The 17,084-nt window shown below is 35.1% G+C and overlaps 1 protein-coding gene across 3 annotated transcripts in view; it reads left to right on the top strand.

The window, feature by feature from the left end:
* The window catches only part of abch1 (ATP-binding cassette, sub-family H, member 1), a 68,560-nt gene that overhangs the window by 15,882 nt on the left and 35,594 nt on the right, over nt 1–17,084 (top strand). For all 3 annotated transcript variants that reach the window (XM_061966396.1, XM_061966415.1, XM_061966405.2), the window contains 4 exons: nt 1,762–1,921; nt 2,005–2,159; nt 6,061–6,168; nt 12,417–12,510. In XM_061966396.1, the coding sequence (XP_061822380.1) occupies nt 1,762–1,921; nt 2,005–2,159; nt 6,061–6,168; nt 12,417–12,510 (517 nt within the window). The remainder of the gene's footprint in view (nt 1–1,761; nt 1,922–2,004; nt 2,160–6,060; nt 6,169–12,416; nt 12,511–17,084) is intronic.

Here is a 17,084-nt window from a genome sequence, read left to right as displayed (position 1 = left end):
GTGACGTCATCGCTCCGAGAGCGAATATTAGAAAGGTGTTTAATTCTCCATAATTCACCCATTTAGAGTTCGGAAATCGGTAAAAAAAATATATGGTCTTTTTTCTGCAACATCAAGGTATATATTGACGCTTACATAGGTCTGGTGATAATGTTCCCCTTAAGAGATTGCAAAGAAAGATTTAACTGCCACACAAAAAAGAAAAAGGTCATGAAAAAAGTTAACATAGCATCAAATGTTGCTGCAGAGCTTAAAGGAGAACAAGTTTGCGCTTTATTTTTTTAATTTTGCTTATCATTCACAATCCCTATGAGGGACAAGAACCCATGTTTTTTGTTTGTTGTTACTTTCTAATTTGTAATCATCGGCTTGTTAATCCATGTAGCCTCTAAAAACGCACCTGAATAATAACCAAGTATTAGCAATATTGTTATTATAAGCACTTACGCAGACAAACAATTTTTTTTGGCTGCCCCGTGATCACAGAGAGCTAAGGAGCTTGTGCAGCTGTTGCATCATGATCAATTCCGGATTATAAATCATGCCTCTCACCTGGATAGTAGAAGGTTGTGGACATAAACCGAGAAGTTGGTCATCTCTGACATTCCAATTTGTACCCGGAGATGGCAAGAAAGACAAGAAAAGACGCTCGTTTGCGGCACTGGCTTGTTTTTGTTTTTTTTAACTCTTTGTGTGGATTATGATTGTGGAAGTTGCTTCCTAGCAGTTCCACTGTAGACACGACACAGGAGCCAAGCGTGCAGTTTTTAACAAAGTTTTTAATGCACATAGGTTTTATCAAAGTCTTTCTCCCGCAGAGCGTGACTCTTCAGTCACGTCCGTCTCCTCTCTCTCCCCCTGCTTTCGGCCGCTCACTGTTAAAGACAACAGATGATTAGATTAACACGTACCACCTGGGAAATCTAATCACCTGTCAGCTGTGTCTCGCCGTCACCACATCCGATGGTGCTCGTCCTCAGCACCACAGACAGAGTCGGTGACCTTTGAGGTGACACCTCCCTCCACAATGATTAAATCTTCATGTAAACGGGAAGATATAAACACAAATCAGTAGGCATCCCAGTAAATTCTAACCAAAAATACTATAAGAAGGGACTCATAAATAACTGATTAAAAATATATTTACATACAATTATGTTGTGCTAATATGGATACACTAAATTATTAATGAATTTAATTAAAAATTAAAGTGCAAATTAAAACACAGCTTTACCACTTTGGCGCTTAAGAAACTGCTATGACTTTAGCTCAGGCCTTGTTCTGTTTGCATTGGAGAATTTTCTAATCAGGTAGTCAAACAAAATTGTCTTTCCTAGATTTATTTGAGAAGCTCGAGCATCTCAAAAGGCACAGGTCTCATTGATGGCAAAGTATGTAAGGAGGTTGCAATATTAAGAGAGATGCGTTATTGTTTATATACTGAATACAAGGTGGGAGGGAGGGAGTGAGCTCAGTTTGGAGGGGGGTGAGAGCATGTGACGCAACTCAGCGGAAAGCGCCCACACTGGGAACAATGGTGCATTGTTAAATGAGCAACAAGAAGGGATAAGAGATACTTTCAGTGAGTCAAAGCCCTCTAAGGGGCCGCTCGGGACCCAACACTGATATAACACATAAAAAAAACCACAGGTGCCATCTCAACATACAGCTACAAATGTAAAACGCACTGAAAACCCCAAGAACTTAAATTCTGGAATCCAACCTGGAATCTGACCTGGTATTTGCCTTTCTGCCTCGCAGCTACGGCCTGCTGGGCCCCAGCGGCTGCGGGAAGACCACGCTGCTGAAATGCATCGTGGGCACCCTGAAAATCCCCCGGGGCCACATCAGCGTGTTGGGGAAGCCGCCCGGGTTCCCTGGTCACGGTGTCCCGGGGAAGATGGTGGGATACATGCCGCAAGTAAGACACTTCGAATATACGCCGGCCCCTCCACAATAAAAGCTCGCTTGGGAGTATGGTGTGACCCGTCCCTTTGTCTGCAGGAGCTGGCATTGTACAACGAGTTCACCATCAGTGACACGCTCACGTTCTTTGGGAGAATCCACGGGTTGACGTGGAAGGAGACCAAGGAACGCATGGACTTCCTCATCAAGTTTCTGGACCTGCCGGAGAAGCACAGGCTGGTCCGGAATCTCAGGTGAGCAAAATAGCAACACATTCAATTGGTCGGTTAAATTTCGGTATCGATCCAATACCAACGAAATACATTGTCAGTTTTGATACTGATACCGAAGATGATAACTTTGTGATTCTTTGATCACGATGATGAGTTCAAAGATTTTAGGCAACCAAAGAAATGTTTTATCAACCAAGTCATGGGTGTCAAACTCGTTTTCATTGAGGGCCACATCGCAATTATGGTGTCTCTCAGAGGGCCACTTGTAACAGTGAATATGTATTAGTAAACGTGTGTCCAAACTACGGCCCGCAACACAGTGTTCATGTCATATACAAATAATCAAGTATCACTTAGCTGCTACTTTGTTGGCATCTGGTGGGCAATGACATTTCCTCAACCATTTAATGAACTTACAAGTAAATTAGCACAGCATTTACTTATATGACCCAGTCCAAACAACCTTCCCACGTCATGTTGCGGGGAAAAAAAAAAAATCAACCAGCACAAAAATTCTACAAACATGGTCACACATAACACAACCTGCTCATTGAACATCCACAATCAACATAAAAAAAAAAATACATCGAAATTACACCAATTTAAAACGCTCTCTCCACACTTATCCATGTTTGGCGCATTTTAGCTGTTTGACATTTCTGGTTGATAACAAAACTTTAAGGAGGTCGTCACGGAAGTAAACAAGGTAGGAGTCAAACTTGCATCTACTCTTAATAACCATATATAATAAATATTAATTATACATCCATTATATTATTATAATGTGTACTCATATATTTATATATCCCCCCTGTATTAATATAAACATATAATAGTCTCATTACACTGTTTACATATGCATCTCTTTTTGAGATGTAAGTCAAGATGATAAGATATTCTGAGTATTTATTTTGGATGACCCAAAAATAAAAAATAAATCAATAAAATGTAATAATTAGTTGATAATAAAGTGTAGAAAATTCAACAAAAATAAAACAAAAGTGTTTTTTAGTGTATTTTTCCACTATGAGCACACATCTACTTATTTTTTGTACAGTATTAATAATTGATGGTATCGTAACAATGAAACATCATAATTTGGGGACCGCCTGTATATCTTTGACAAATGCACCTGATGTGTGGCATATTTAGTTTTCTAAGCATTTTGTGACCTCTTGCAATAACTTTCATAATTATACTTCATTTCTCAGGACACAGTTTGGATTCTTGATGCCCCAATTGTACCAAATGCAGTACAAGTTTTGTGCAAAATAAAAGTGTATAAACTAGGGCTGATCTTATTAAATCAAATTAATCACATTTTGGAATTTGGATTAATCTTAATTAATCACATTCAATCCAAAATTCAATGGTCAAAACAACGTCAGAACCCAACATTGATTAAATGCAGTCAAAAAGCATGTTTTTTCGACATTAGATTTGTTTTGTAGAATATTGGTTGGGACATGACCACATTTCAATGGTCAAATCAACGTCAGAACCTGACATTGATTAAACGTTGTCAAAAAGCATGTTGTTTCAACGTTGTATTTGTGTTGTAGAATATTGGTTTGGAAATGACCAAAATTCAATGGTCAAAACTACATCAGAACACAACATTGATTAAACGTCATCAAAAAGCATGTTGTTTCAACGTTGTATTTGTGTTGTAGAATATTGGTTGGGAAATGATCAAAATTCAATGGTCAAATCAATGTCAGTAACTGACAATGATTAAACGTTGTCAAAAAGCATGTTGTTTCAACGTTGCATTTGTGTTGTAGAATATTGGTTGGAATATGACCAAAAATCAATGGTCAAAACAACGTCAGAACCCAACATTGATTAAACGCAGTTAAAAAGCACGTTGTTTCAACGTTGTATATGTGTTGTAGAATATTGGTTGGGAAATGATAAAAATTCAATGGTCAATTCAACGTCAGAACCTGACATTGATTAAACGCAGTCAAAAGGCATGTTGTGTCAACGTTGTATTTGTGTTGTAGAATATTGGTTGGGAAATTATAAAAATTCAATGGTCAAATCAACGTCAGAACCTGAAGTTGATTAAACGCAGTCAAAAAGCATGTTGTTTCAACGTTGTATTTGTGTTGTAGAATATTGGTTGGGAAATGATAAAAATTCAATGGTCAAATCAACGTCAGAACCTGACAATGATTAATGTAGAATATTGGTTGGAATATGACCAAAAATCAACGGTCAAAACAACGTCAGAACCCAACATTGATTAAACGCAGTTAAAAAGCACGTTGTTTCAACGTTGTATTTGTGTTGTAGAATATTGGTTGGGAAATGATAAAAATTCAATGGTCAAATCAACGTCAGAACCTGACATTGATTAAACGCAGTCAAAAGGCATGTTGTTTCAACGTTGTATTTGTGTTGTAGAATATTGGTTGGGAAATGATAAAAATTCAATGGTCAAATCAACGTCAGAACCTGACATTGATTAAACGCAGTCAAAAGGCATGTTGTTTCAACGTTGTATTTGTGTTGTAGAATATTGGTTGGGAAATGATAAAAATTCAATGGTCAAATCAACGTCAGAACCTGACAATGATTAATGTAGAATATTGGTTGGAATATGACCAAAAATCAATGGTCAAAACAACGTCAGAACCCAACATTGATTAAACGCAGTTAAAAAGCACGTTGTTTCAACGTTGTATATGTGTTGTAGAATATTGGTTGGGAAATGATAAAAATTCAATGTTCAATTCAACGTCAGAACCTGACATTGATTAAACGCAGTCAAAAGTCATGTTGTGTCAACGTTGTATTTGTGTTGTAGAATATTGGTTGGGAAATTATAAAAATTCAATGGTCAAATCAACGTCAGAACCTGAAGTTGATTAAACGCAGTCAAAAAGCATGTTGTTTCAACGTTGTATTTGTGTTGTAGAATATTGGTTGGGAAATGATAAAAATTCAATGGTCAAATCAACGTCAGAACCTGACAATGATTAATGTAGAATATTGGTTGGAATATGACCAAAAATCAACGGTCAAAACAACGTCAGAACCCAACATTGATTAAACGCAGTTAAAAAGCACGTTGTTTCAACGTTGTATTTGTGTTGTAGAATATTGGTTGGGAAATGATAAAAATTCAATGGTCAAATCAACGTCAGAACCTGACATTGATTAAACGCAGTCAAAAGGCATGTTGTTTCAACGTTGTATTTGTGTTGTAGAATATTGGTTGGGACATGATAAAAATTCAATGGTCAAATCAACGTCAGAACCTGACAATGATTAATGTAGAATATTGGTTGGAATAAGACCAAAAATCAACGGTCAAAACAACGTCAGAACCCAACATCGATTAAACGCAGTTAAAAAGCACGTTGTTTCAACGTTGTATTTGTGTTGTAGAATATTGGTTGGGAAATGATAAAAATTCAATGGTCAAATCAACGTCAGAGCCTGACAATGATTAATTGTCGTCAAAAAGCATGTTGTTTCAACGTTGTATTTGTGTTGTAGAATAATGGTTGGGAAATGATAAAAATTCAATGGTCAATTCAACGTCAGAACCTGACATTGATTAAACGCAGTCAAAAGGCATGTTGTTTCAACGTTGTATTTGTGTTGTAGAATATTGGTTGGGAAATGATAAAAATTCAATGGTCAAATCAACGTCAGAACCCAACATTGATTAAACGTCGTCAAAAATCATGTTGTTTCAACGTTATGTTTGAATTGCTCAATGTCAGGACCTAATTCAACAAGTTCTCAACGTTGTTTCAATGTATTTTGCCTGCTGGGTTGGCTCATGTTAGATGACAAAAATAATAACGATGGCATTGAATGCTCTTTTGCTGACCCAGAATGCCTTGCATGTTGTCAGACAGGTTCTGGCTGGATCTGGCCTCATTGATTTACATTTTGTGTGTTGCAGTGGTGGGGAGATGCGGAGAGTGTCTCTCGGGGCGGCGCTGCTCCAGTCTCCAGAGCTGCTCATCTTGGACGAACCCACAGTGGGAGTGGACCCAGTTCTCAGGGCCAAGTACGTACATAAGCCATTGCGAGTGTCTGCATCCGCTTTCAAGTGTCACCCGCTTTGTGGGTCTTCTCAGTACAATGTAGCTTACGTCTGTTAAAAGCTGTTCCATACAGTGCATTCACACCAAGACGCGTGTGTGTGTGTGTGTGTGTGTGTGTGTGTGTGTGTGTGTGTGTGTGTGTGTGTGTGTGTGCGCGCGTGTGGGTGTGTCACATGAGCCCTAGAAGCTTCTGCAACATTAAGAGGAAACGTGAAACCTGACGCGGTAGTGCACTTCTTGACTGATGTCAATGTTGCAAAGACTTTGAGTGTTTCCCCCAGGAAAGTAGTGTGGCAGGGATTATGAGATATAATGTCATAATTATGAGATATAATGTCATAATTATGAGATTTAATGTTATAATCATGAGATAAAAAGTAAAAATTATGAGATAAGAAAAGTCATAATTATGATATGTCATAATTATAAGATACAATTCAAAAGTATGAGATTAAATGACATAATGATGAGTTAAAAAGTCAAAATGATGAGATAAGAAAGTCATAATTGAGATAAGAAAGTCGAAATCATGAGATAACATTTAAGAGTTAAGAAAGTTAAAAGTTTCAGATAAGAAAGTTAAAATGATAAGATAAGTAAGTAAAAATTATGAGATAAGAAAGTCATAATTATGAGATAAAAAGTTGAAAAACTATAAGATAAGAAAGTCCAAATTATGAGATAAAATGTCGAAATTATGAGTCATAATCATGAGATAAAATGTCAAAATTACCAGATAAAGTCAAAATTACCAGATAAGAAAGTCAAAATTATGAGTATAGTTATAATTATGAGAATAGAGTTTCCTAATTTTGAGATAAAAAGTCATAATTATGAGATAAAGTCATAATTCAAGATAAAAAGTAAAAATTCTGAGATAAAAAAAGTCTTATCTATGAGATAAAAAGTAAAAATTATGAGATAAAAAAGTCATAATTATGAGATAAGAAAGTCATAATTTTGAGATAAGAAAGTCATAATTATGAAATAAGCAAGTCATAATTATGAAATAAGCAAGTCATAATTAGGGGATAAAAAGTCGCAACTATGAGATGAGGAACGTGTAATTATGACATAAAACAGTCGTAATTATGAGATTAGAAAGTCATAATTATGAGATAAAAAGTCAAAACTATATGATAAGAAAGTAGAAAATATGAGATAAGAAAGTCAAAATTACGAGATAAAAGTCGAAATCATGAGATCAAAGTCGAAATTATGATATAAAAAGTCATAATTATGAGATAAAAAGTCACAATTTTCATATAAGAAAGTAGAAATGATGAGATAAGAATGTCATAATAATGAGATAAAAAGTAAAAATTGTGAGATAAGAAAGTCATAAATGAGATAAGAAAGTCGAAATCATGAGATAACATTTAAGAGTTAAGAAAGTTAAAAGTATCAGATAAGAAAGTAAAAATGATAAGATAAGTAAGTAAAAAATTATGAGATAAAAAAGTCATAATTATGAGATAAAAAGTTGAAAAACTATAAGATAAGAAAGTCCAAATTATGAGATAAAATGTCGAAATTATGAGTCATAATCATGAGATAAAATGTCAAAATTACCAGATAAGAAAGTCAAAATTACCAGATAAGAAAGTCAAAATTATGAGATACTTATAATTATGAGAATAGAAAATCCTAATTTTGAGATAGAAAGTCATAATTATGAGATAAAGTCATAATTCAAGATAAAAAGTAAAAATTATGAGATAAGAAAGTCATATTTATCAGAAAAAAAGTAAAAATTATGAGATAAAAAGTACAAATTAGGAGATAAAAAAAAGTCATAATTATGAGATAAGAAAGTCATAATTATGAAATAAGCAAGTCATAATTAGGGGATAAAAAGTCGCAACTATGAGATGAGAAACGTGTAATTATGACATAAGACAGTCGTAATTATGAGATTAGAAAGTCGTAATTATTAGATAAAAAGTCAAAACTATATGATAAGAAAGTAGAAAATATGAGATAAGAAAGTCAAAATTACGAGATCAAAGTCGAAATTATGAGATCAAAGTCGAAAGGAAGTAGAAATTAAAAGATTAAAAAGTCATAATTTTGAGATAAAAAGTCAAAAATACCAGATGAGAAAGTTAAAATTATGAGATAGTTATAATTATGAGAATAGAAATACATGATTATGAGATTTTAAAAAAGTCATAATTATGAGAAAGAAAGTCATAATAATGAGAATAAAAATCAAAATGAGGACATAAGAAACTCATAATTATGAGATAAGAAAGTCTATAAAAATCCTTAAATATGAGATTAGAAAGTCATAATTATGAGATAAAGTCATAATTCAAGATAAAAAGTAAAAATTATGAGATAAGAAAGTCATAATTATCAGAAAAAAAGTAAAAATTATGAGATAAAAAAAGTCTTATCTATGAGATAAAAAGTAAAAATTATGAGATAAAAAAAGTCATAATTATGAGATAAGAAAGTCATAATTATGAAATTAGCAAGTCATAATTAGGGGATAAAAAGTCGCAACTATGAGATGAGAAACGTGTAATTATGACATAAGACAGTCGTAATTATGAGATTAGAAAATCATAATTATGAGATAAAAAGTCAAAACTATATGATAAGAAAGTAGAAAATATGAGATAAGAAAGTCAAAATTACGAGATAAAAGTCGAAATTATGAGATCAAAGTCAAAATTATGAGATAAAAAGTCATAATTTAGAGATAAAAAGTCACAATTTTCATATAAGAAAGTAGAAATGATGAGATAAGAATGTCATAATTATGAGATAAAAAATTATGAGGTAAGGAAGTAGAAAGTAAAAGATTAAAAAGTCATAATTTTGAGATAAAAAGTCAAAAGTACCAGATGAGAAAGTTAAAATTATGAGATAGTTATAATTATGAGAATAGAAATACATGATTATGAGATTAAAAAAAAGTCATAATTATGAGATAGAAAGTCATAATAATGAGAATAAAAATCAAAATGAGGACATACGAAACTCATAATTATGAGATAAGAAAGTCTATAAAAATCCTTAAATATGAGATTAGAAAGTCATAATTATGAGATAAAGTCATAATTCAAGATAAAAAGTAAAAATTATGAGATAAGAAAGTCATAATTATCAGAAAAAAAGTAAAAATTATGAGATAAAAAAAGTCTTATCTATGAGATAAAAAGTAAAAATTATGAGATAAAAAAAAGTCATAATTATGAGATAAGAAAGTCATAATTATGAAATTAGCAAGTCATAATTAGGGGATAAAAAGTCGCAACTATGAGATGAGAAACGTGTAATTATGACATAAGACAGTCGTAATTATGAGATTAGAAAATCATAATTATGAGATAAAAAGTCAAAACTATATGATAAGAAAGTAGAAAATATGAGATAAGAAAGTCAAAATTACGAGATAAAAGTCGAAATTATGAGATCAAAGTCGAAATTATGAGATAAAAAGTCATAATTTAGAGATAAAAAGTCAAAATTTTCATATAAGAAAGTAGAAATGATGAGATAAGAATGTCATAATTATGAGATAAAAAATTATGAGGTAAGGAAGTAGAAAGTAAAAGATTAAAAAGTCATAATTTTGAGATAAAAAGTCAAAAGTAGCAGATGAGAAAGTTAAAATTATGAGATAGTTATAATTATGAGAATAGAAATACATGATTATGAGATTAAAAAAAAGTCATAATTATGAGATAGAAAGTCATAATAATGAGAATAAAAATCTAAATGAGCACATAAGAAACTCATAATTATGAGATAAGAAAGTCTATAAAAATCCTTAAATATGAGATTAGAAAGTCATAATTATGAGATAAAGTCATAATTCAAGATAAAAAGTAAAAATTATGAGATAAGAAAGTCATAATTATCAGAAAAAAAGTAAAAATTATGAGATAAAAAAGTCTTATCTATGAGATAAAAAGTAAAAATTATGAGATAAAAAAAGTCATAATTATGAGATAAGAAAGTCATAATTATGAAATTAGCAAGTCATAATTATGAAATAAGCAAGTCATAATTAGGGGATAAAAAGTCGCAACTATGAGATGAGAAACGTGTAATTATGACATAAGACAGTCGTAATTATGAGATTAGAAAGTCATAATTATGAGATAAAAAGTCAAAACTATATGATAAGAAAGTAGAAAATATGAGATAAGAAAGTCAAAATTACGAGATCAAAGTCGAAATTATGAGATCAAAGTCGAAATTATGAGATAAAAAGTCATAATTATGAGATAAAAAGTCACAATTTTCATATAAGAAAGTAGAAATGATGAGATAAGAATGTCATAATTATGAGATAAAAAATTATGAGGTAAGGAAGTAGAAAGTAAAAGATTAAAAAGTCATAATTTTGAGATAAAAAGTAAAAAGTACCAGATGAGAAAGTTAAAATTATGAGATAGTTATAATTATGAGAATAGAAATACATGATTATGAGATTTAAAAAAAGTCATAATTATGAGATAGAAAGTCATAATAATGAGAATAAAAATCAAAATGAGGACATAAGAAACTCATAATTATGAGATAAGAAAGTCTATAAAAATCCTTAAATATGAGATTAGAAAGTCATAATTATGAGATAAAGTCATAATTCAAGATAAAAAGTAAAAAATTATGAGATAAGAAAGTCATAATTATCAGAAAAAAAGTAAAAATTATGAGATAAAAAAGTCTTATCTATGAGATAAAAAGTAAAAATTATGAGATAAAAAAAGTCATAATTATGAGATAAGAAAGTCATAATTATGAAATTAGCAAGTCATAATTAGGGGATAAAAAGTCGCAACTATGAGATGAGAAACGTGTAATTATGACATAAGACAGTCGTAATTATGAGATTAGAAAATCATAATTATGAGATAAAAAGTCAAAACTATATGATAAGAAAGTAGAAAATATGAGATAAGAAAGTCAAAATTACGAGATAAAAGTCAAAATTATGAGATCAAAGTCGAAATTATGAGATAAAAAGTCATAATTATGAGATAAAAAGTCACAATTTTCATATAAGAAAGTAGAAATGATGAGATAAGAATGTCATAATTATGAGATAAAAAATTATGAGGTAAGGAAGTAGAAATTAAAAGATTAAAAAGTCATAATTTTGAGATAAAAAGTCAAAAGTACCAGATGAGAAAGTTAAAATTATGAGATAGTTATAATTATGAGAATAGAAATACATGATTATGAGATAAATAAAAAAAAGTCATAATTATGAGATAGAAAGTCATAATAATGAGAATAAAAATCAAAATGAAGACATAAGAAACTCATAATTATGAGATAAGAAAGTCTTTAAAAATCCTTAAATATGAGATTAGAAAGTCATAGTTATGAGATAAAAAGTCAAAACTATGAGATAAGAAAGTAGAAAATATGAGATGAGATAAAATGTTGAAGATGGAGTTGAATCAAATGAAAAAGTAAACATTTTGAGATTAGAAATTCATAATTATAAGATAAAAAGTCAAAACCCTGAAGAACGAGTGGCGTGGGACGGCGTGGCGAAGTTGGTAGAGTGGCTGTGCCAGCAATCGGAGGGTTGCTGGTTACTGGGGTTCAATCCCCACCTTCTACCATCCTAGTCACGTCCGTTGTGTCCTTGGGCAAGACACTTCACCCCTTGCTCCTGATGGCTGCTGGTTAGCGCCTTCCATCAGTGTGTGAATGTGTGTGTGAATGGGTGAATGTGGAAATACTGTCAAAGCGCTTTGAGTACCTTGAAGGTAGAAAAGCGCTATACAAGTATAACCCATTTATCATTATTTATTAAGAAAAAAAAAGTGTATTATGTATATGTATGTGTGTATGTATTTACATATATTTAAATAGGTGGGACAGGGGTTAGTGCTGGTGCCTCACAACAAAAAGGTCCTGGGATCTGGGTCTTTCTGTGTGGAGTTTGCATGTCCTCCCCGTGACTGCGTGGGTTCCCTCCGGGTACTCCGGCTTCCTCCCACCGCCAAAAACATGCACCTGGGGATAGGTTGATTGGCAACACTAAATGGGCCCTAGTGTGTGAATGTGAGTGTGAATGTTGTCTGTCTATCTGTGTTGGCCCTGTGATGAGGTGGCCACTTGTCCAGGGCGTACCCCACCCCGCCTTCCGCCCAAGTGCAGCTGGGATAGGCTCCAGCACCCCTGCGACCCGGAGATGAGACTTTCATAATCCTATATGTGTGTTTGCTTTTGTTTATAGGATATGGCAGCATCTGGTAGACATCGTGAAGACGGCCAAAGTGTCCGTCATCATCACCACGCACTACATCGAGGAGGCCAGGCAAGCTAACATGGTGAGCACACGCCAAAACACGCATCATCGCCCATTGTTTTGCTGCCAGTGTAAAGCAATAGGAGGCGGTATGGAACCTGAGGGGTTTCATGTGTCCAAAAAAGCTAACCAGTTTAGCATGTCAGTTGACAAAAGGTCATCAAAAGAATGCTTGGGTCGGCATGAATCGTTCTATGAGTTCATTGTTGGTTCAGCATTAACGGCTGAATGGTTTATAGTCGTGCATTTATTCTTTAGATTAGTAAATCAAAGCCTCAGTTTAGTCCTGCTTTAAAGGTCCTTCACACGGGCAACATGTGTAAAGAAAACCATAGCACAGCAAGTGAGTCCATTTTAGAGGGTTCAAGTTGTTTCATGTAGTAGTCGTTTGTATTTCTTGTTTAGCACTTAGCAATACTGCTACTTGCTGGATCTGCTTATCACTCAGCTGCTAAAGCTTGTAGCTCATCCTCGGTATATTCAGGCTCAAAAATATAAGGTTCTGAATCATCATTTGTCTCAAAGACGTCATTGATGAAGTCTGTCACGATTAGTAGTAGAGATGTCCGATAATGGCTTTTTTGCCGATATTCCGATATTATCCAACTCTTAATTACCGATTCCGATATCAACCGATACCGATATATACAGTCGTGGAATTAACACATTATTATGCCTAATTTTGTTGTGATGCCCCGCTGGATGCATTAAACAATGAAACAAGGTTTTCCAAAATAAATCAACTCAAGTTATGGGGGAAAAAAAAGCCAACATGGCACTGCCATATTTTTTATTGAAGTCACAAAGTGCATTATTTTTTTTTAACATGCCTCAAAACAGCAGCTGGGAATTTGGAACATGCTCTCCCTGAGCGAGCATGAGGAGGTTGAGGTGGGCGTGGTTGAAGTGGGGGCGGGGGGGTAGGGAGTAGCGGGGAGTGTATATTGTAGAGACAGTGCTGCAAGGGGTTCTGGGTATTTGTTATGTTGTGTTACGGTGCGGATGTTCTCCCAAAATGTGTTTGTCATTCATGTGTGGTGTGGGTTCACAGTGTGGCGCATATTTGTAACAGTGTTAAAGTTGTTTATACGGCCACCCTCAGTGTGACCTGTATGGCTGTTGACCAAGTATGCTTTGCATTCACTTGTGAGTGTGTGAAAAGCCGTAGATATTATGTGATTGGGCCGGCACGCAAAAGCAGTGCCTTTAAGGTCTATTGGCGCTCTGTACTTCTCCCTACGTCCGTGTACACAGCGGCGTTTTAAAAAGTCATACATTTAACTTTCTGAAACCGATACCGATAATTTTGAAACCGATACCGATAATTTCCGATATTACATTTTTTAAAGCATTTATCGGCCGATAATATCGGCAGTCCGGTGTTATCCGACATCTCTAATTAGTAGTGTTGGTGTTGTTGAGGAAATAGCGAACATTGTGAAAATGAGCAAAATACAGTAAATATTAAATTTTTGTCCTCAAAATTCTACACACAATACCCCATAATGACAATGTGAAAACGTTTTTGGGTTTTTTTTTCTCGAAATTTTTCCTCAATTATTAAAATGAGAAAAACTAAGAAATCAACATGTACATACGTATTCACAGCCTTTGCCGTGCAGTTAAAAAGTGAGGTCAGGTGAATCCTGTTGCAACTGATCATCCTTGATTGCGGCTTGATTGGAGTCTACCTGTGGTAAATTCAGTTGGTTGGACATGATTTGAAAAAAGGCACACGTCTGTCTACATCGAAGGTCCCACACTTGACAGTGCATGGCAGAGCACAAACCAAAAATGAAGTCCAAGGAATTATCTGTTGGACAAAAATCTGGGGAAGGGTGCAGAATAATATCTGCACCAATAATATCACCCGTAAATGCAAGAAGTTTGGAACCACCAGGACTGTGCCTAGAGCTGTCCGGCGGTCAGGGAGATGACCAAGAACCTGATGGTCACTCTTTTAGGTTGACCATTGGGAGAGACAAGAACCATCTCTGGAGCAATCCACCAATCAGGCCTGTATGGTAGAGTGGCCAGACGGAAGCCATTTCTTAGTAAAAGTCGGACAAAGCGCACCTGGAAAATTCTCTGGTCTGATGAGACAAGAAGCCGTTGTGATTGGATGGAAACCAGGCCGACCCCATCCCTACAGTGAAGCATGGTGGTGGCAGCATCATGCTGCGGGGATGTTTTTCAGCAAAAGGAACTGGGAGACTAGTCAGAATAGAGGGAAAGATGAACGCAGCAATGTACAGAGACATCCTGCAGGAAGACCTGCTCCTGAGCACTCTTGAACTCAGACCGGGGCGACGGTTCGTCTCACAGCGGGACAAGGGCACCTTAGCACACAGCCAATATATCAAAGGAATGACTTCAGGACAACTCTGTAAATGTCCTTGAGTGGCCCAGCCAGAGCCCAGACTTGAATATGATGGAACATTTCTGGAGAGATCTGAATATGACTGTGCATCCAACCTGATGGCACTGGAGAGGTGCTGCACAGAGGAACGGGTAGGGATGATACTCGAAACTGGTTTTCCCGGTTGTTCGATAAGAAAAGAACCGAGTCCTCGGACTCGAATCCCTTTTTGAGAACCGGTACCCGATATCGAGACCACTATAGTAAAGAAAAAGAGTTGGTTCTTTATTCGAATCCCTCGGAACGAATCCCGTCCCGACCAGAAATGCCTTTGAGACATCACAAGAAAGTATGCCTATAGTGATCACAGACACAGGTTGTTTTTGTGTTACTGTATATATTTGTTTTTCTGAAAAATCCCACTTAATGTACATTGGGTAACAACAGTCAATATTTATTCATTTTATTTTATTTTTTTAGGGGGGGTAACAGTCAATATTTATTTACTTATTATATTTGATTTACTTCTTATATAATAAAAGTGAGCTTTTGTTAAACCAAATATTGTGTGTTTTTTTCCATATACAACAGCCTATCTGGACTCGATAAGAGAATCGATAAGGAATCGGTTCGATAAGAGGATTCCATAATAGGCTCGAACTCGATAATTTCTTATCAAACATCATCCCTAGGAACGGGCGAAACTGCCCAAACAAAGTATTGAGCAAAAAGTCGGAATACTTTTTTTTGTACACGTTTGTTTTAGTTTTTTATAAAAAATACAAATTCTAAAAAAAAAAAAACGTTTTTACATTGTCATTATGGGGTATTGTGTGTAGAATTTTGAGGACAACATTTCTTTCCCCATTTTGAAATAAGTTAAGTTAAGTTAAAGTACCAATGATAGTCACACACACACTAGGTGTGATGAAACTTGTCCTCTGCATTTGACCCATCCCCTTGTTCACCCCCTGGGAGGTGAGGGGAGCAGCGAGCAGCAGCGGTGGCCGCGCCCGGGAATCATTTTTGGTGATTTAACCCCCAATTCCAACCCTTGATGCTGAGTGCCAAGCAGGGAGGCGATGGGTCCCATTTTTATAGTCTTTGGTATGACTCGGCCGGGGATTGAACTCACGACCTACCGATCTCAGGGCGGACACTCTAACCACAAGGCTGCGAGTACCCGTCCCACTATTTGAGCTGAACCGCAATAACGAGACCGTATACGAAAACCGGGGCAAAATTATAGCGAAAACCGAAATAAACAGTCACAAAGTTACCAGTGCGCGTGAAACTACATTTAAATTGACGAGTGTTGACTTGTCCTCCATTTTCTCCTGTGCCATTTGCACTTTGCCTCGTGTCAGCAGTTTTGTCTGCTGTTGTCGTGTGCAAGCCAGACATTCCTGCCTGTAAAAAAAATAAAAATAAAAGCACATAATTCCTGCTTTTTTCGAAAACATGCTATAAGAGTCTTAAAAACATTGTCAGCTAGAACCAGTTGGGTCACTCCGGTGGCTGAGTCATTGATTTGCTCATTGGGACTTGACAGAAGCATGGCAGGTGAAGTTGGTGTGGCGAGAGGTTGTAGACGGCCGTTGCCTCACAGCAAGAAATGTCACTTTTGACCCACTAATATGGCCGATCGGTCAGTCATTTTTGGGATTCCATGGGTTTCCACAAAGAGCATTAGCGTCTACTAAGGCTTAAGCCCAATTTCTGTCACCAGACAAAGAAATGAACAGCTATGAAACACATTTTTTTATTTCAAATGCGCAATAAATTCATCTACCAGCCTGAGAACCTATTTGATTGTGGTCTTTGTCAGAATTAAAATTAAAAAAAAAAAACACACCTGTCATGCATGTCCATTAAGACAGTGTTTCTTAACCATAGGTTGCCAAAAAAGTATCTGTTTCTCAGCTGTGGTCCGTATGGTACCCAGTTGTAATACACTTTCCCACCACTGTTGGCAGTAATGATAACCTCAACGCAAAAAGAAGAAGTCTGGGGCTAAAGTCATCGAGAAGTTTCTTAAGCGCAAAAATTATGACTAAAATGTTGACGCTGAAGCGAATCACGTAGATCCGAGAGACAGAGTTAGCCATTTCAACAAAGTATGTCTTGTGATTGAGATTGAACCAGATAAGAACCGAACCAGGTTTTAGTTCTCCGTACGGTCAACTGTGTCAAAGGCACCGCAGAACCAAAGCTAACCTGACCTAATTGCTACAAAT

This window comes from Nerophis lumbriciformis, linkage group LG02 (genome assembly GCF_033978685.3).
Source record: "Nerophis lumbriciformis linkage group LG02, RoL_Nlum_v2.1, whole genome shotgun sequence".
In the NCBI taxonomy this organism is placed as follows: domain Eukaryota; kingdom Metazoa; phylum Chordata; class Actinopteri; order Syngnathiformes; family Syngnathidae; genus Nerophis; species Nerophis lumbriciformis.
The sequence above is the reverse complement of the archived record's forward strand: the minus strand, read 5'-3'. Positions and strand labels throughout refer to the sequence as shown.